The sequence below is a fragment of the Letharia lupina genome (genome assembly GCF_014066315.1).
Source record: "Letharia lupina isolate WasteWater1 chromosome Unknown contig_4, whole genome shotgun sequence".
In the NCBI taxonomy this organism is placed as follows: Eukaryota; Fungi; Ascomycota; class Lecanoromycetes; order Lecanorales; family Parmeliaceae; genus Letharia; species Letharia lupina.
The window spans coordinates 874,738-893,962 of NW_023502973.1; the positions used below are offsets into that span (position 1 = coordinate 874,738).

A 19,225-nucleotide genomic window follows, 5' to 3' on the forward strand; every position below is an offset into this window, starting at 1 on the left:
CTCGATCGGACAGAACGGTAAGAAACGGGAAACCGACGGCGGACTCGAGGTCAAACTCGCTAGTCGCCCATCATCGGCTCGATATGCGGCAAGCGACTGGTGGAGCTCGTACGCGCCTACTCCACGGGTCGATGGAGAGTCAAAGCCGACACCCGATGCGGCTTTCCCAGCTAGGTACTCGTACCTAACAACACAAATGTTCGAATAAGACGGCGAACCGAAAGCGTACGAGCGGGAGTCCAACGAGCCGGCGGACGTTGTAAACATTCCAAAACCTGCTTCGACGACGCCACGGTCATGTCACGGCCATGGCTCTGAGACATGGGCAGCGGAGAAGCGGAGAACGACGGGAGACGAGCGGGTCGGTGGTGATCGGGGGATGGACGTGTGGCGTGGGGATGCAGGAGGAGAGGGGGCGTGTTACCGTGCTGTGTCTCAGCATCAGAGGGAGAAGCGGATACCGCATGGACGAGGATGTTCTCAGTGCGCTGTGGTGAGATACTAGGCTTTGTTTTTTCTGACCGGATGAAATACGCCCAAATCACCGCCAAAGCGAAGGTTTTCCCTAGCAAATGGCCCTCGTTTGGGGTTTTTTTCTAAGTGAGCATCGACGCAGTAGGATCGAGGGAACAATCCATTGTGTCACAAAACTACCTCCCACGAGCAACACTCGTGCATCCACCCTTCACGACCGGAAAATCCTCGATCCTCACCCCTTCCTTTGCCCCCACCATCTCGAACCCCTCGCCCGCCCTCTTCTCCTCCCCCTCCTCCGCCGTCCTCTCCTTCCTCACAAACACCACCTGGAAGTACGGCGTCGGATCCCTCGACTCGGCCGGGTACATCAGGTTGCCGACCGCATACAGGGTCCAGCCGTCCCAGGGACCGCCTTCGCCCGCGATTTCGGTGAGGAAGTGACTGACATCGGGGCTGATGTTGGCGTTGAAGAACGCCTTGTACTCGTCCGGGATTTGCGATTCGTCGACTCGAATGCCGAATCGGAGAGGGTTGATGATGCGCCATTCTCGCCTTTCGCGGTCGATGGTTTGGACTTTGTAGGCGTGGATGAGGCGGGCTTCCATGACGTGGGTTTGTTATGTCCCGGTATGCTGAGTTTGGTAAGAGGCTAACAATGATTTTGGTATCAAGAACGCACGACCGAGGGGAATGGATGCCTCGACTGTTGTTGAAGGCTTTGATGGGCTTGAAAGAATGGAGAGGATGGGGGTTCGAATTCTCTCAAAAACGTATGAATGAGAAAAGCCATTTTCTCTGGCTTTTCTCATGCACTAACGTGGATAATGGGATATTTCTCTCAGAAGCTGCGGTACTAGTTGCCAAGCGTTTGAATTGGTACATTTCATGATGCATCTCGGACCGCATCAGCTGCGGTCCTTTAACGATTGAGGCATCGCTGGCATCTGCTGCGCGGATACGCTTTGGGTGAGTTGAGCGAAAACGGATCGAAATAGTAGCTGCCTCCACCAGACGCAACTCGATAGCGGACCGATGTGAGAGAATATTAGAAAGTCAGGAGCGCGCTGTCAGAGAGGTAAAAGTTGTCGCAGTCGCAAGTGAAAATTTGTCACCTGGAGTGATGAGGAGATATCCCCCCTGCGTCCAATAAACTTCGTCCATTCTGGTTGGCACCCACAAAAGGGTAAAATCATGGAAGGCTGGGAGCTCTCGGCATTGCCGCTTCTTTCGGTGGCATTTTTGAATGTAGGACTATGAGATTGAGAAACTTCCACCTCGTTAGGGCTTGGACTTTTCAAGGATTTCGCCCGCCTGGTCGCCCTTATGCAAAGATTTATGCTTGATCCTCTTGCGTGTACAACAACCTCCAGCCGGTCCACCTGCGGCATTGAACATCCTCCTCGGTGTTCGTCTCGCCCTGCGCTTTGTGTGCTTCACCAATGCCACTGGCCATGTTGGCGGAGATTGGCGCAATGGGTGGCTCCAGCATGACCGGTGTTGGGCGTAAGGCGGGCTTCAAGCTGGTGGAAATGACCATGAAAGCAAGGTTCCAACAGAGCGGCTTAACGTCTTCCTCCTCTATATGAACATACTTCGTGCATACCGGGCTCCACGTTGGTGAGCCTTGCGGCAACTAACCTGCAGCTTGTGTGCATTTCCTCGCGGCCGTTCTGTTGGGAAGGGTCACACTTCCATCTCATAAGTGCCCTTTGCTCGCTGCTTGTCGCGCCGCTCTGGGAAGATCGGGCCCCTGCTTTGTGTGCAGATGAGAACCCACACCACTATCGCAGCCAGTGCCAGTATTCCCACCGCGGCACCGACGCCTATCCCTGCTTTCGTTCCATCTGTCATGTTTGACATGGTGATTGTAGAACCGATATCGAAGCCCGGTCCAAGCCAAGGCAGATGGAAGAAACGATGGTCGTGGTGGTGCAGTAAGGGTTGATGGGTGACACTTTGCCCAACCCAGAGTCAGGAGTAGGTCCCTAAATGCGAAAGACTGCGTCGTCCGTCAATCTCGACTCTTGAAAACCGGCTTCATGAAAGGTAAGCCGAAGGTGACACGATTCTTCGGCACCGTAGAGGGAGTATGGGAGACTGTCCTGAGGTAGCAAAAAAGGGTAAGTGTGGTTTGAGCTTGGGGATTTGGCGAGTTAACGTCGCCGTCACAGACACCCAATATATTGGGAGCTGTAGTACGAGGCTGGCGTGTCAAGCGGCTGTGTAGCCTTGTGTTTTTGGAAATACGGGGAAAGTTTGACCAAATCGAAAGTTACGGACCACTTTAAAGGACTGATGGAAGGGAAATCAGATGATTCTTGATACTCGCAAGAACTACATGCTGTAGCAAAAAAGAAGCGCCGGGGGGGATGGGAAGAAGAGGGGAGAGAAAGTGAGCGTGTTTCTTCAGGCAATGCGTGACCCGCTGAGGAACCGTAGGCTCGGGTTTTCGCCAAGGAATCCTTCGGGCAGCAGGGAGCCTCACGGCGGCAATGCTCCATCAGTGATTCGTTTCTTCCTTCCTTCGTCTTTTGGTCTTGACTTGAAACTTTTGAAGCTCTTGCAACAATGTCCACTCGTTTCATGTGTGAAGAAAAAATAGGACACCACCTTTTCAGAGTCTGTACGCACGCAAGCTTCATTCGCCCTTTCCGCCTTTTTACTGGCAGCATCCCTGGGCATTTACCTCAACCTGTAATGCTTTATCGTGGCTTGGGAAAGGCAAAAGGTGGAAGACGCGTGTTCTTTGAGTACACACACACATTTCAGATATCATCGTCATTGTAGCCTTCCGTGAGGCAGTGGCGCCTTTCTATTTGCTCGACTTCGCCCAGCGGTTGCATACACATATGAATGACATTCCATAGCGGAGATTCATTCCAATCGACTAACGAGCTTTGTTTCTCGTTACTCGTCAGCGGTGCAGGACATTCTGTCCTTGAAGGAGACTTGGGTTCTCCATGAAAAGGATAATACTGTGGGTAGAAAGAGATTGACGTAATAGAAGCCTTCAGATGAAGGTCACGTGCTTGATGATCTGCGACCGTTCTAAAAATGGCATGAGAAAGCGGGAGCTTATGCAGCACATCCCGCTCCGCCATTAATGTGCGGAAGCTAAATTGAAAAGACGCGAGCTAAGGTACCTAATGTCTCAGGAGTCATGACCAAGGTAAGGTAAGGCTTCATTGCCTGCTGATTCGTCACCACCAAGGCTGACACCCTCACATACCTATAGGCCCTACTTCATCCGTCCTTCTTACTCTACGCGCCGCATTTCATCTCTTGCATCCTTCGACGAAAAGTCGTATGCAGGCCGTGGCAAGAAGATGCTGGACGAGAACCTTCCCAGTGAGTCTACATCCAAAGTGAAGTCTGCCCTCATGCGTATTTGCTAATACTCTGTCTGATCTAGCGTTCTACTTGCGATCATCGAATGACGGTATTAAGCACAATGCCTCAGTGCTCCTTTCACATTACGGCTCAGATGCCTTGCCGGAATACTCTCTCCGTCATCCAGACCCTTCTTTGCCAGGCTCAAAGAACCGATATGCCGTAGCCATATACGACAGCTATAACCCAGATATCCTCTTTGGCGAAGTGCTCCTCATACCAGAATGGACCCAGCCAAATCCCTCCCAGGAGCAGATACGCCTGAACGGCGGTCTTCCCCCACCGCCTCAGCCAGTGCTGCCTACAGAATTCACGGTCCAGCTATACAACCCGGATCAGCAGATAGTCACCAAATGGCATGCTGGAGGTTGGGGCTCCACAGGCTACTGGGAGTTCGAGATGCCCCAGCAAAGCTTCCGAAAGCCCTCAACATCCGCCCTGGACCGCACACAAAATGATCCCACCGCCTCTGAAACAACGCCGAAGCTTGGCTTCAAATGGAAGAAAGATGGCAAGTTGTCAAAAGATTACGTCTGCACTCTATCCGGCAAATCCACAAACCCAGACGGCAGCAAGCGTCGGAATAGAGAACCAGACATCACCATCGCCCTCTTCCGCCACTTCAAAGAAATCACCATCTACGAACCCAACCTCTCGCGCGTCGAGATGGAAGATCTAAAAGGTCTAGAAGTAGTCCTATTACTCGGCGCGATCGTCATCCGTGAAGTCTTCAGCAGCACTATCCGCGAAGCCTTCAATATCACCGAAACCCCATCCAGACGCTCCAGCGCCGAACACAACTCCACCGCTGCCTCTCTTAGCCACCCATCTAACCCGAATCTCCCACCCCGACGACACCGCCACTCCTCCCTACCCTCTGACTCCGCTCCTCCAAACCCCGGTTCCGCCCGCCCACCACCCACCGACCCCCGCTCCCAATGGGAGCTCGACCTCGAAACCGCCCGGCTGCGCAAAGCAGTCGAAGCCGAACAGCGGGAACGCCGACGTACCGAGCAGGCTGAAACGAAACGCGTGAAGCGGATGTTGGAAGAGGAAGAGCGAAAAGCACGGGAGAAGCAGAAGGAAATCGATCGAGAGACCGAACGCCTCAAGAGAGTCTACGGGAGGGAACAGAAGCAAAGTCTGCAACAGCTAGGCCAGAGACCAACGCCTCAGCCCCCACCGCGACCGCAACCTCAACAACATCTCGCGGTGACGTCCTACCCTCCCGCACCGCTGCAACGACCGCACAGTGCATCAACCCCTTACGCCTCAAGTCCTTACGTAGCTTCGAATCTCCGCCCACCTCCATCTTCTCCGGGACCGTATCCGCATCCACCGGATATAGCATCCGCGAGCGGGTACATAGGCCCCTCGGCCAGCTCGAGCACTTTCTTTGCTAATCCGGGAGGAGGGGCGAGCGGTAGACCGGCCGTGGTGCCGAAGAGGAGTTTTTGGGGTCTGAGAGGGGGCGGAGCGGGTGGGGACGGGGGGAGGGTGACGAAGCAGAGGAGTACTGTGTTCTGAGAAGGGGTTTCGATGGGGGTTACGTGCGCGTCGCCATGTGGTTGGATATGCCTGAGGGGATAACGATTATGAATTGCATAGCGAGGTGTCATTTCCGGACATGAGATCATGAAATCTCCTAGTAGGCAGTGATCAGGATATCAAACACTCTTGCATCTGGAATGATAACATACTTCAGCCTAGAATACCCTCGTTAATGATTCCCTCATCACCGTCCCAAATCCATGCTACCGTCGCCGCAGCCCGCAACAACCGCAGCAGGCATCGCTCCCTAGGGTATCATTCAACATGAACAGACCACTCAATGCTTGATCCTATAAACACCGCCCGCGAAATCCAACTTCCCGCCCCTCACCTCCTCCTCGAGGTAATCCTTCAACTCCTCACTCCCAAACGGAAACCCCCCCGGCACCGTCAGCTTCAGCATCATGACGATCTGCTGCAGCGGCATCGGCCCGCCGTTCGTCAACATGCCGACCACATACTGCCAATACACCTCCATTTTCTCCTGCGCCACCTCGTGCTCGCTCAACACCGCGGGCGCGGCGGCGGCGGTTGCGGTTTCGGCTGCTGCGGCGATGGCGGCGGACGTGGTGCCCGGGTGGGCGGCGTCTTCGTCGGAGAGGGTCTCGAGGACTGCGTAGATGGGTGGGGAGGTGGAGGTCTGTTTGAGCACTAGCTTGCCGATCCAGAATGTTAGGGCGTTGCGGAGGAGGGAGCCGGTCATGTGGAGGGTTTCGACGAGGTCGTTGAAGGTTCGGGTGATGGGGGTGGAGGAGTCTTCGGAGGGTGAGGGTTGGAAGGCATAGATGACGGAGGCTTGCCACGTTTGCACTTCTTCGATTACGGTGCGATCTTCGAGGTCGAGGGCCACAGTTACTTGGCCGAGGGCGTGGAGCCAGGTTAGTTTGCGGGACTGTTTGAGGCTTTCGAAGCCAGTGGAGTAGCGAGACTGGAGAGATTCGACTTCTGGGGGGATGAAGAAGGTTTCGGAGTGGAGTGATGGCCAGAAAAGGTGGGAAAGGATTCTTGTATGCAGCTCTGGTGCGGATTCGTCATTCAGATCGAGTTCCTTGTCCTTGTGGATAAAGGTATCGACCCTTCGAGAGTCAAGGATGTCTCGAAGCATGACTTCGCATGCTTGAAGAGCAGGCTCGCCGAAGCGCAACTTGAGCAGTTCGAGGACACGGATCTCTCTGTCAAACTCATACTCCTTTTTGAGCAAGCGCTCGCCGAGTATGTTTTGAAATTCTTTGACGAAAATGTCTTTCGATTCGAACAGGCTGATGAAGGAGCCAATGACATCTGAATTCTTCGACTTCTTGTACTCCGGTCCAGCGTCCACCGGATCAGGCATCCAATTCATATCATCGTAGTCAAGATCTGCGTCATCTGCGTCATCTTCGCCTTTCGCAGTAGCGCTCTTGTTCATCTCTATCGCCAACTCCAGCAGGACATCATCAGCGCTCGATTCGTCTTCGGGGTCAGCCAATAGGCCACCGACGACGATAGTCACTGTGTCGTCTCTTTCACGTAGATAGCGACGGATGGGCCGAGCTACGCGATCCAGAAGAACACCTTTCGGGTCCAGGAGGGTAAAAGCACGAATGATGGATATATAGACTTGGAGGATTTCTGTAGTGGAAGCCCCGGGCTGAAGAAGACGGTAAGAGACTACACTGGAGAACTTAGTAGTAAGGTATGTTCTGGATGACGGAGTGGTCACATAACGTTTGAGATCCTCAATGGCGCCCTGACTACCATTTTCCCATTCCACTATAACATCGAAGAGCTCATCTGTTCGTAGAGCACCAAGCTTGTTCACACCCAATTCCTGCCACCTTTCAACATCAGCATGGGTGACGTCCATAAGCTCGTCGATGCCTGAGGCATTGTCAGTTTTCATTGACGAAAGAATCTCAACGACGAAGCGCGAAAAGCTGTTTTCAACCCAGTCTCGCAAGTGATCGACGACATTGGAAGGCGAAGTCCAAACGCCTGCATATGTAGACTTGATATGTGAAGTCAGGATGTCAGACATCACTTCGGCGAAGATACGTTGAGCCTGATAGCCTCCAAGGCCCACACCTTGGAGCATCTGCATAAGCTTGAGCGTTCTTTGGCGAACAACCGGCACCGACGACACTACATCTTGCATTCCATTCTTTCCAACACCATTCAAGATGAGAGAACATTGCTGTCCAAAGAAGGCGGACAGATTCTCGACTACTTTATCTTGAGGTAATGTATGCGTGAAGAGGCCGTGTAGGTCTGTCTCGAAGCGAGCGAGCTCTGTTCTTCCGCCATTAGATAGTGTTTGGGCAACGTGGTTCTGCAATGGGTGCAGGTAGATCGATTTTACAATGTGCAGTTGTTGGCCAGCCTCAAACAAATCATTGGGAACCTGGCTCTTTCTAAGGATCTAAGAAGCATTAGGTACTATGCGACTTTCGCTCCATTCTGGAATTACCCGAATTAAGCCGGGTAACACATGCTTGACATAGTGCTCAAGCACCACCTTTTCGAAGTACCATCGTAGCAGGTCATCAGTATTTGACTCTCTCCTTAGTTGGCGTCCGCTGGAGCTTTCTGACAACAAGTATGCAAGAGCCTTCTGGGTCTCTGGCCCCGCATATCTGATCCATCTCCCCTTCAATGTCTCCTCATCCTGTTCCGCGTGGATAGGCTCGTCTCGGAGGGAAAGGAAGGTGGTTGCTGTGTGCCATGCCCTGTCCCATTTGATTTGCTCCGCAGCTCCGGTCTCTGTGGCAGATTGTGAAGCAGTTGTATGCTGCGAACCGAAAGGTTCTCCGAAGCCAGAGGAGCCTAGGATGGGAGTAGCGGTAGGAGTGGGGACGTCAACCTCGCTTGGCGGAGGGAAGACCGAGGCGAAGATACGGTCATGGAGAGTTGTCATTGTAGCAGAGGGTGAGGACCAACATGGCTATCCAACTGTACTTACTAGGACTCCTGAATGAGGAATGTTCAGAGCGCGTTTACAGCGCGTTTAGATATCACCAGGTCACGTGCCATTTATTCTACTGCGAGTATCATTGATAAGTCGCAGAATGGAAAATACGGAATTTGTACTACTGTAGTGAGTCTAGCTGTCACAACTGGTCTATTCTGATGTAGTAGAAGTTGTCTAGGCGCCATGCACAGCAAGCAACAGTAGTCCCTCACTGCAACAATGGGTCACGGAAGTGCTTTTGACTGTTCCCCCTTTTGTCGATTCCCCACTGATATTGCTTTTGTGATCTCTGCGCACGCTTTGTGTCTCTCTTCTCGACGGCCTGCACCTCCTTCTTCTTTGCGTCGGTCACGCCAAGCATGCCTTCTCCGCCATTGGCCCTGGTGATGACCTGCCTGCCTCTGGCTCTTCCTTCGATCATCTGTTGATCATGATCCGAGCCTGAAGCCGCATCCTCGAGCATACGCTGCTCAACTCGCTCGCTTGGTGTAGGGTGGGTATGTAGGTTTTGGCGATAGTACCGGGATAGAGAGCGATGACCGGCAGTACGGCCAGAAGGTAGGTGAAGCTCATAGTCGGAATGGAAGGCTGCATGATGAGAGTGCGCGTGCGAATGAAAGCCATCGATCGCACGATGGGGCCTTGGATCGTTGTGAGTATGATGTCGGTGCATGGGTAACCGCTCATAAGCATGCTGGTGATCTTCTATTGGTACAGCAGTGAGATCCGCTGAGTCCAATGATGATGCCGAGCTATCTGTCTCCCAACCTTCAGCATTCTCCGCGCCCTCTTCCATCTCCTGGTCTCCGTCGGCATCACTGATAACTGTCTTGAGGACCTTCCGAGGGTCGACCTTGACACCACCTTGAGTTTTTTCGCTGATGTCCTCCATATCATCGTCGCTGTCTTCTTGATCCGAGTATGTACTTCTGAAGTCATAGTATTGCCCTACGTCGATCATATCTTCCTCGGACTCGAACGCTATCATGCAATGTCCCTTGTCCCTCATGTGAGTCTGGATCCCTTCCGCAGATGCTTTGAATTTATGGCAGTACAAACATTCATGGAGCTCGAAAATCTTGCCACGCAACCAAGTAATGAGACCATCAAGATCGATCAGGTAATTTCGTTCCGGAATGAACATACCATGATATTTGCTCATATGCATCACACTGAGCTTGAGATTAGGCGAGTCATAGTTGCAGAATAAGCAACGATTCAGAGGAACGGCAGCCGCAGGTGATGCTGCTTTGGTGATGGATGCTGTAGGGCTATCCACGTCTTTCTGTGGTGATAATGGATGCTCTGTTCGCTGTTCGTTTGACGAATGGTGTGGTCTTGAGGGGCGACGTGAGACAGGCTCGCTCTCGGTGATGCTAGTCTCTTTGATCCCATTGACAACTTTCGAAAATTCTGCCTCAGCCTCTAGATCAATTGGTCCCGCGGGTGGTTCAGCGATGTCATCTGCTGGAGCTGTGTTTATCGGTTCACCCAAGGAGATCGTGGAGCTCATCACTGACGCAGTTTCGTCGTCAACTGCTGGTTTTCCATCTTTGGCCAGTACTGCTGAGCGAAGTCGGTGCTTCTGACTACCAAGGTGGTTTTGGTATGCGTTTTCGCTGTAATATGTCCTCTGGCAGGCTGTACATATTTTCTCGAAGGATGCTTTGGCAGCCACAGCAGAAGAAGATGCTTGTGCGTTGAGGACCTTTTCCGCGAATACTTCTGAAGAGAGGGGTGGTAAGGAGGCGACTCGGCGCTTGAGATTATATCGGCTTATTCTATGTCAGAAATTTTTCGTGGCAGGCTTCAGTGGTGTGACTTACTGCCAATCATTCCGCATATGCCCGCGCTGCAGATCGCTGTTTCTGAACGCCACCTGACAAGTATTGCAGGTGTAAGGGTGAGATTGAGCGGCGTTTGAGACTGCGGTGGGTTGAACACCGCTGTGCGTTGGATGGCTTGCCATGATGGTCGCCATAGTAGTGGGATAGCGGGGTTTTCGAACAATTGGCTGTGTGTGTGAAGAACAGAAATGAGTCAGACACGGTCTTGGTGCTCTGGCTGAGCTCCTTATGGCGAGCAAGTAGATTTCGTCAAGCAGGATAGTAACAGATGTGTTTTTCTATAAGATGTGTTTTCCTGAGAAGTGACGAATGGAGATTGTGCTGACTCAATGAACATAGAGAGGTAAGGATTTGTACATGTGAGAAGGTACAAACATGACGATGCCCAGGGCCAAGCCGCTCGCCTGGTAAGCTTCTGCCGAAACCTTAAAATTACCCCGGAGTTCAGCCTTACTAATATCACAAGCTCGAAAGTTCTTGGAGAATGCGAACTGGTCAACAGTTCAGAGGAAGAGATGACTGGTCCTACCGGGCATTTACTGTCACCTGATGGACCTGTACCGCACCTACACAGCCTTTCTCTAGAATTTGATAATGACACGAGTGAGAGCTTGGGCAGGGATATCATCAGTCTGCATGATCCGGCCACAATATGGCCAAGCAGATCACTCGAGAGGCGCCGCGCCTTTCAGCACTTGTTGAACAGGTGCTTGACAATAACGGGAATCCGATGTGTGACTGGCACTGACACACAATTAGATACAACCGTCAGATCCTCTACGGATGCAAAAATCCTCGTTGTGAGACGCCCACATGTCTCAGCCGCCAGCAACGGGTAGCCAAAGGCCCATTTCGCCCATACACAGTACTCAGCGCGCGGGCTTTAGCTACCTTCCTTGCTTCACAGGATCAACCGGAAAGGGGCATTTGTCCTCACCAGCCGGTCGATATTGACTCGGGACCGAGGTCACCCGCCAAAGTCAAACGGGCAGGCAATAAGCCAGACAATAGAGGAAGTTCGCTTGCAAATCCGAGATCCAGCCATACTACTTCAACACCTCAATCAGCTAGTGGCGTCGAATTTACACCGGTCCAGAGACGGAAGATCAAGGTCCACATTGCGAATGGGCATACAAAGACACTTGGGCTGGAACCTGAAACTTCAAGGGCTGGGAGCTACGAGGAGCCCAAATCCAATGATCATGTTCGCAAAGATAAAGACCCAAAGTCCTTCACCCAGAACCTATTCGATACCGTTGCCATGAAATTACTGCACCGAACAAATGCTTCAGGCAGTCATCCGCCTTGGGCTCCTTCGAATGAAAGAGCGCAGCTGGTAGGTTCTTCGACTCTAGACAGCAACAGTCTAGAGCATCAAATAGACTTGGAACTCTCGAAGAACGCCGAGAAAGGTATCGAAAGGCCTCTGATACCAGATACAGAGTCTGCTAGAGCAGCGCATGGCTATGATCCACCTCAGATCGAATCTATCCACGATATTGCGTCTGCTGGGAGCAACACTACGTCCTCAGAGATCGTTTCTACTCGTACCATGGTTCAAGAATCTAACAGCCTGGAGAAAGATTTGAAGAATTCCGAGACTTCTGGCGATGATGGAAAAGCGCTCGTTGCAGTAAAAATTGAGCCGAAGGAGTCACCCCTAGGAGTCGCTACGCCGCCGTCAAAATGTCCACAAAAAAACTCTCAATCTAAAGGGCTGGATGTAACAGAGACGACATCACTACATAAGACATCCATAGCAGTCCAAAGTCCGTCTGAGCCTGCGCCTGAAATTTCAGCTCCAACGCTGTCACATTTTACGAGCGCAAACATCATTGCGTTGAAGGGAGCAAGGGCTGTTTGTCGTAGTGACCTGTATGAACAACACTGGTTGTTAAGATTTCTAGGCCGGACAGATCTTCCTCAGCATTCTTCTAGATGCGGTTCATATGGAGATTTCCTTGCATATAGCGGTCAGTCAATGACATACGTCCTGAGTAATGTCGACGCTCTTCTGCAGTCTTTCCTCCACTTCGACGATAGCGACGCAGCTTCTAAAGTCGTATGGTCTTATGATTTCGCATCAATAGTCGACTTGTTCCGGAAGCTACGCCGTATGGACATGCATCCACATAAGATTTTTCCAAGCCTCTGGATCAGCGCTGGCAGACTCTACCCTGTCTCTACGGCTACCAATAAGCGTCGGTTGTCGACAGCTTCAGGCCTAGTCTCATTCTCACTCGACCCTTCGCCGGCTTCTCAAGGTTGTTCCCTTAACGATCTGGAAGCATGCCATGTGGTCAAGATTATACTCGCTGCTTTGGTAGCCTCTGTACCCAAATGCAGTCCAATGGGTTGGCTTGCTGTTCGCAAGCTACACGCCTCCGGTCAGGTAGCGCCCTTCATAGACGCCGAGAATTCGCCAGTAGAACAGAAGATGATTGGAAAGTTGGTGAGGACACTACACGCTTTTGAGAACGAGATGGCTCTCAGCCTGGTGATAAGACTTGCTAGATCGATTGACATGGCAGAGGATGTCGAAAAGTACCGCCGGGTATTCCCCCTTATATTTTCACGGGTGATAAATTATGTCAACGCCGATGACCTCAAGATTTGCGTTGCCGAGAATGAAGGTCAACCATCCGTCAAAAGCGGGGAGTGGACCGACCCAGAGCCTGAGCCGATTACCTGGCATCAGAAAGAATGGCCGATCATCATTGAATGGTTACGAGCTGTAATTTTGAAAGAGTGGGATGGTAAAGCCAGAGTAGCAAATGGTAGTGCTGTCGGCGGTGCTCTGGGGCTGATGTGGCATATACGTAAGTAAAGTATTCCTTATTTTTCGTCTCGTGTGCTAGCTTAATACATGAAATAGATGAGCATGCCAACGCATACCGCTTTGACTGGGACTTGTTCCACACGCCGTTTTTATCGGAACGGCTCGATGTGATGGATGTGCCGGCGGCATGGTACAATTCTGCATGGGCCGACGGCAGATCCGTACATCTGTTAGATTTCCCTTTCTTATTTCCGCCTTCCGCGTTGGTGGCCTACTTTCGATCCATCAACCACACTGCAATGTACACAGCATATCGGGACTCCGTCGCCGCTTCTCGTTTGTGTGATGGGGTGAGCTGGCCAGATCGTTCCACAGGAAGAGGGGCGCTTCGGCTTCCTGATCGACTACATTGTGCAACGGCCGAGTACCTTGTGCTCGAAGCACGTCGCGATCACGTTCTCACGGATGCTATGAACGAAATATACAGGCGTCAAAAGCGTGAGCTGATGAGACCATTGAAGGTACGCATGGTGGGAGAAGAAGGCATCGATCACGGTGGCGTTCAGCAGGAATTCTTTCGTGTGGCTATCGCAGAAGCTTTGAACCCTGACTATGGTACGATTCGTGACTCACGATCTTGCTGCCCCAAGTAAACGCAAGCTAAATCTTTTCTTTCTAGGCGTATTCACAACAGATCCTACGACCCGAATGTCTTGGTTCCACCCTTCTTCACCGGAGCCATCGTACAAATTCGAGTTGCTGGGCATTTTAGTCTCACTGGCAGTATACAATGGCCTTACCCTTCCATTCACGTTTCCCCTCGTAATGTACAGAAAGCTCTCTGGCCTACACCATCATAAGCTTTCGGACCTTGAGGATGGCTGGCCCGAGCTGGTGAAAGGTCTAAAGGCTCTCCGCGATTGGAAGGACGGTGACGTTGAAGATGTCTTCATGAGATCATATGTCTTCAGCATAGATAAGTTTGGTGCTACTGAAGATCGCCTTATTGGTCAATATGAGAAAGTCGAGCAGAGCGATGAAGAAAAATCGCAAGGGATTATTGAGGAAAAACCCAAGAAGGTGGTGAAAGTGTTACGGATTAAGAGGAAGCCAAGGAAATTTCGTAAAACTGCAGCTGAGGAAGGCGAGGAGGACGCGTTACGGTTTTTGAGAGGCAGCCAGTTCCAGGGAGCCACCGCAGAACCAACCGACGAGGTGTTAATGTCGGACTTCCAATCGCGTGTTCCCTTTCCCACAGATTTTACCAACCACACTATGCCGACGATAACCAGTGAGGAGGAAGCATTAGAATACCTGAAAAGCAGGGATCACAAGGAAGCCCGTGTTGATTTAGACGACGAGCTGTGTATGTCGGACTCCTCATCGCCTGATCGACTTCCAGCTAGTCCTGGCACCCAAAATACTCCGATGGTGACTAACGAGAACCGCGACCAATATATCCACGACTACATACACCAACTTACTTATAAAACCGTTTACGACCAATTCAATGCTTTCAGGTACGGCTTCTTCACATGTTTCCATCCAAAAGCCATTTCCCTATTCACGCCATCTCATCTGAAAGCCCTTGTCGAAGGGCTGCCCGATATCTCCGTCGCTGGCCTCGAAAGAGTGACCCGTTACGACGGTGGTTATGAATTCTTCCATCCCACAATTCGCCATTTCTGGAATGTAGTGCACAGCTGGTCGCAAGAAAAGGTCCGAAAGCTGTTGGAGTTCGTGACGGCGAGTGATCGGCTACCTGTGGGTGGGGTGGAAAAACTGGTATTTACCGTGCAGAAGAACGGGATTGGAGATGGGAGGTTACCTACCAGTCTGACTTGCTTTGGAAGGCTTCTCTTGCCCGAGTTTACGAGCGAAGAGAAGTTACGAGAGGCACTGGAGAAGGCAATTGAGAATTCGAAAGGCTTCGGACAGCCTTGAGTCGCTTTGTGTGCTCCGGAATGGTCAAAAGAGGATGCAGCTGTTGTAAGAAGACTCAAGATTTTTTCCCCACTGTATAACTAGATATCCACACGCGCGTGAAAGCAAGATTCATATCAGTGGATAGACTCAACCGTCGACACAATTTGCTCTTATCTTGTCTGCACTCCCTTCCAGATGAAGAAAATGGGATGGCACGTGACCTCGAGCTTATCTATGGACTCAACGCAATACTTTCACTGCTGTTCACCATTTGCTAGTAAATGAATGTCGTGTGGTCAATTTGCGACTGAGAAGACTTTCACCCATCGACACTTCCCATATTTTATTCGTCATGAAGAATGTAAGTTCCTTTCATTGAACATGGGACGTACGTCACTTCGCCAAGGTTTCTGCGTCCTCGGCCAAGTATAGTACTCTCATGACCGCGTCTCACGTATCTCTTTATTTCTTCTCTACTCTTACCAGCACTTCCTTCACAATCGTCTATCATGCTCAGATTACGAGCAGCCAACAGAGTGTCACGTACCATTTGCGTACGCTCTTCTCTCCGACAACTCCGCCATGAATCTACCAACACCTCGAACTCCAGCTCCAGTAGTGGCAGCAGCCTCTCACAGAGCCTCATTGGCGGCCTTGCTGGGGGCGGGCTAGTCTTCCTTGGGGGTTACACCTACTATCACTTCTCAGGTAATAAATCTTTCGAGGCGTTCAGTGGCTACCACTTATTCCCACCCCGCAATGCTAAAATCCTACAGGCGCAAAGAACCTCGTAAATACCGCTAGAAAGACCGAGGATCTGTTTAAGAGCTATGGAAAGCAACTCAAAGAATCATCCCCAGAACCCAACGAAGCACTGAAATGGCTCCGCTCCTCTGCAAAATCCTACGCCACTTTCATCCCTGGTGCGACAGGCTACGTTGACAGTGCTTTTGACGACCTCGACGCCATTCGTAACAAGCATGGCAACGAAGTCGACAACATTATCAAAGAGGCCTACGGGGAGCTGAAGGATGTCTCTCAAGAGGGCATGAGCGTCACAGCAGCGACAAAAGCCTGGGATATACTACAAAGGCACCTGAAGCGCATAGGCGGTCTGGCTGGGGATGCGGCAAGCGATATCATCAACAATCATCCGGCACTCAAGGAGAAAGTTGGAGGAAACTTGGATCAGCTGAAGCAGATGGGCGACAAGTACGGGCCCGAGGCCAAGAAGCAGGTTGATGAGACTTGGGATCAGATACGTGACATTATCAAGAGTGGGGTGAGCGCAAGTACTATCCCCAAGGTTCAGAGCCTGGTTCAGGAGAAGGTGCAGAAGATACAGGAGCTTGGTGGAAAGGCGTGGGATCAGGGGATGGAAAAGGCCAAGCCGTATCTTGACAAGTCACCAGAAGTGAAAGAGCTGTTGGAAAAGAACAAGGAGAAGTTGAAGAAACAGGGCAATGTGCAGGAGCTTTATGAGAAGGTCAAAGATGCGGTGCAGTCCGGCAGCACAGATTCACTCAAGCAGTATGTGCAGAACACGGTTGACAAGGTAGGCCAGGGCAATGGAGGCGACGGGGGAGGGCTTGAGAAGTACTTGGGAATGTTGCCGGGCGGTGGTGAGATCATCCCAAAGTTGACGCAGCTGCAACAAATCGCCCAAGAGCACGGGGAGGAAGCCGAGAAGATCGCGAAAGACACCTTCAAGGAGATCCAAGAGGTTCTGCAGAAGAAAGTTGGCGAAGCTGAGGGGTTGGCGCAGAAGGCGAAGAAAAATGCGAAGAACAACTAATAGGGGTTACCCTTACAAAAGTTTTGATGGTCAGTTCCAAATGTACAATATCTGTGTTGCTCTGGACCCGGTGCAGCACGGACGAGCTTATGAACGATGGCTGCCATAGATGCGTTACAGGTCGGTCCATGGTATTTGGCAGCATTGAGGGCAGGCCTCAGGAGGCAGACCGTTCTATATTCACAGAAGTTAAGCGACTTTCTGTCACTGTTGAAATAACCTGATTCATTTATGCATGCTTCCGTGGATAGTGAAAGGAAGTATTGACTAGCAGGTTTTATCTCACCTTACTACCCTCCAGGTTTCGTTCTTGACGTGTCTCACTCCGCTTACACTAATGTTCATGTTTGACCATAAAGAATTACATACTACCGACTTCACAACCAAATCTGGTCATGGAGGAAGCTTTTTCGGATTTATCTGTCAGCCAGCAACACATGGACAGGGCGCCTTGCGCAAATACCAAGCTGGTGGACGGCTCTACGGTCAATTGCGACAACAGGGGTAGCCTCATCCGCTCGAGATGTCATCTTGTTCAGGTATCGCGAATCCCAGCTTTGTCAACCATTCCACAGAGAACATGAAGAACATGAGGCTGACTTTGACCTCAGTGCTGCGGCCGCGAATGCCAAGCTGCACGTTGGCCTTTACGCAAATCGGACTGCGATTCTGGTTCGAGGAAAGCGAGCTGGCAGCCAACGTGGTGGAGACGGAGTCGTCGACCAGCCTTCGTCTCACCCATACCCTTCCAGAGCTTCGGTGGTTTGAAGTATCTGTGGGGCGACACTCCGTCATATGACGTGCTCAACTTGGCGATGAATGAGGGCGAGGGCCTATGACCAAGATCTTGCGCTCTGCTTGGCCGGTAAGTCTACTACTCCCCATGCATTGATCCCTGCAGCTACCGACCCAAAGCGTCTGGTGACATTCGCGATGTCGTGGTTTCAGTCATCGCCCTGCCGGAGGCCTTTGACCGGACCTGTATCTGCGTTCTCAACGATCGAGACACGGTGGTCGTCTGCCGCACCATTGTTATGCGTCTCATAGTGATGCTTCTACGGCCCCCTGTTGCCGCGGAACCAGTGCTACACGTATGGTACCCAGCTCGCCTTACGTCAGGCATGATCCAGTCACTCCACAGGTCTGTCAAACGTCTCATAGCGGACGTCGTGCCCGAGATCGTCGTCAGATCGCGCAGCGTGCTATTGTCGAAGACTTGGACCTTTGGAACCGGCATCGTGTCAGCTCGTCTCTACACGGAGCGGTGGAACTTTCTGGCTGGCTATGTTGTAGAAAGGTCACTTGACAGATGACACAGAGGATTCACGCAAAAATGTCATGCTCGATGATACTCGGCTGGACTATAGAGAGCGTAATCTGTTCATGCTACCTCCATCCGGACGTGTGTGCACGGACAGAATGAGGAAGAATGGCGTCTTGCTGCCTTTCGGATCTCACTCGGGGGGGTTCAGCTCTCCCGATCCGTAAATGGTACGTCCCTGATAACGTCATCATCAAGGCTTACTCGTCTTGTGCCATATGCCACGCACCCGACCACGAGACGAGCGGCTGGATGCAGAAAGGTTCTGCAGATCCGATGGCGGGTTGGCCCCTCGACACTGTTCTCGGCTCGAGTGCAAAGTATGGGACCCCCAGTCGAAAACCGTCATGGCCTCCCGTACTTCTGCGTTCGAGCGAAGCCTCGTAGCTCTCTGCGACCGGGGCGCAAAAATACAAAAGATGTCATTCCATCTCCACCGCACCGACGCTCCCATCTCTCCTCGACAAAGGATCTCAAGTGCGATCGAGTCGAAGTCGCTAACACCGTGGGACCGAGGCCGTCTCGGCCCCGACCAGACATTGGAAACGTGCCGCTCTCTGCTCAAACCACCCGACACGCATCCACACGCGGTGTCGGCCGCCCTCTTCATGAACGCCACGGACGAAGCCGAGAGCGAGCACAGCCCCCAAAACATCCAACCCCACATCCTCTCTCCGCCCGACCCAAGGCTCTCCAGTCCACACCGCGGAGTCGAAAAATCACTCTAGCACGTACCATCCGACACACCGCCGCCCCCCCCAAAAACACACATCTTCCGCCGGACGACGGTTTCCTCGTTCGAGCACCACACGAAGCGGGTGGGTTTCGACCGTCGGCGGGAAAGGGAAAGACACCGGGAGGCAAAAGGGGAACGGAGACCGTGATGGAAGAAGCGTGGCCGGACAGCTTTCGGGGTGCGCGGGGAGCTTGCGAGCTGTGGGAGAGGTCGTGGTCCGGAGGGAGGGGGCGGGCGGTGCGGTGCGGTGCGGTGCGGTGCGGGCGGAGTGAGGGGCGAGGGATGTAGATATGGACGGGGGGCTTTTGGGTAGGTAGGTAGGTAGACGCTCGAAGACGGTTATCTGCTTGGTCTTTGGGTGCATGGCAACCGGAGCCCCCGAAAAGATAATGGCAGCCGTGGGTCATCGTCGCCTTTGTTCTTTTCGTACGATTATGGGCTATATTCGGCTTCGAG

General features: G+C 52.1%; 7 protein-coding genes across 7 annotated transcripts; 3 read left to right on the forward strand and 4 right to left on the reverse strand.

Annotated features, from left to right (window-relative positions):
- Positions 1–650: 650 nt before the first annotated feature.
- HO133_007836 (uncharacterized protein) lies at positions 651–1,082 on the reverse strand (the record flags this gene model as incomplete). Its single annotated transcript, XM_037298706.1, has 1 exon — positions 651–1,082. One exon carries the CDS (start codon positions 1,080–1,082, stop codon positions 651–653), a length of 432 nt encoding a protein of 143 aa, XP_037156042.1.
- Positions 1,083–1,810: 728 nt separating this feature from the next.
- HO133_007837 (uncharacterized protein) lies at positions 1,811–2,337 on the reverse strand (the record flags this gene model as incomplete). Its single annotated transcript, XM_037298707.1, has 2 exons — positions 1,811–2,110; positions 2,167–2,337. The coding sequence occupies 2 exons, from the start codon at positions 2,335–2,337 to the stop codon at positions 1,811–1,813; spliced, it is 471 nt and encodes a 156-aa protein (XP_037156043.1).
- A 1,300-nt stretch (positions 2,338–3,637) lies between these two features.
- Positions 3,638–5,394, forward strand: HO133_007838 (uncharacterized protein; the record flags this gene model as incomplete). The annotated part of the gene is made up of 3 exons (XM_037298708.1): positions 3,638–3,651; positions 3,713–3,825; positions 3,890–5,394. The coding sequence occupies 3 exons, from the start codon at positions 3,638–3,640 to the stop codon at positions 5,392–5,394; spliced, it is 1,632 nt and encodes a 543-aa protein (XP_037156044.1).
- A 301-nt stretch (positions 5,395–5,695) lies between these two features.
- HO133_007839 (uncharacterized protein) lies at positions 5,696–8,311 on the reverse strand (the record flags this gene model as incomplete). Its single annotated transcript, XM_037298709.1, has 2 exons — positions 5,696–7,816; positions 7,865–8,311. The coding sequence occupies 2 exons, from the start codon at positions 8,309–8,311 to the stop codon at positions 5,696–5,698; spliced, it is 2,568 nt and encodes an 855-aa protein (XP_037156045.1).
- Positions 8,312–8,573: 262 nt separating this feature from the next.
- On the reverse strand, positions 8,574–10,346 carry HO133_007840 (uncharacterized protein; the record flags this gene model as incomplete). The annotated part of the gene is made up of 2 exons (XM_037298710.1): positions 8,574–10,140; positions 10,192–10,346. The coding sequence occupies 2 exons, from the start codon at positions 10,344–10,346 to the stop codon at positions 8,574–8,576; spliced, it is 1,722 nt and encodes a 573-aa protein (XP_037156046.1).
- A 381-nt stretch (positions 10,347–10,727) lies between these two features.
- Positions 10,728–14,935, forward strand: HO133_007841 (uncharacterized protein; the record flags this gene model as incomplete). The annotated part of the gene is made up of 4 exons (XM_037298711.1): positions 10,728–10,918; positions 10,972–13,031; positions 13,088–13,606; positions 13,671–14,935. 4 exons carry the CDS (start codon positions 10,728–10,730, stop codon positions 14,933–14,935), a joined length of 4,035 nt encoding a protein of 1,344 aa, XP_037156047.1.
- Positions 14,936–15,426: 491 nt separating this feature from the next.
- On the forward strand, positions 15,427–16,712 carry HO133_007842 (uncharacterized protein; the record flags this gene model as incomplete). Its single annotated transcript, XM_037298712.1, has 2 exons — positions 15,427–15,625; positions 15,694–16,712. 2 exons carry the CDS (start codon positions 15,427–15,429, stop codon positions 16,710–16,712), a joined length of 1,218 nt encoding a protein of 405 aa, XP_037156048.1.
- Between the last annotated feature and the right edge of the window lie 2,513 nt (positions 16,713–19,225).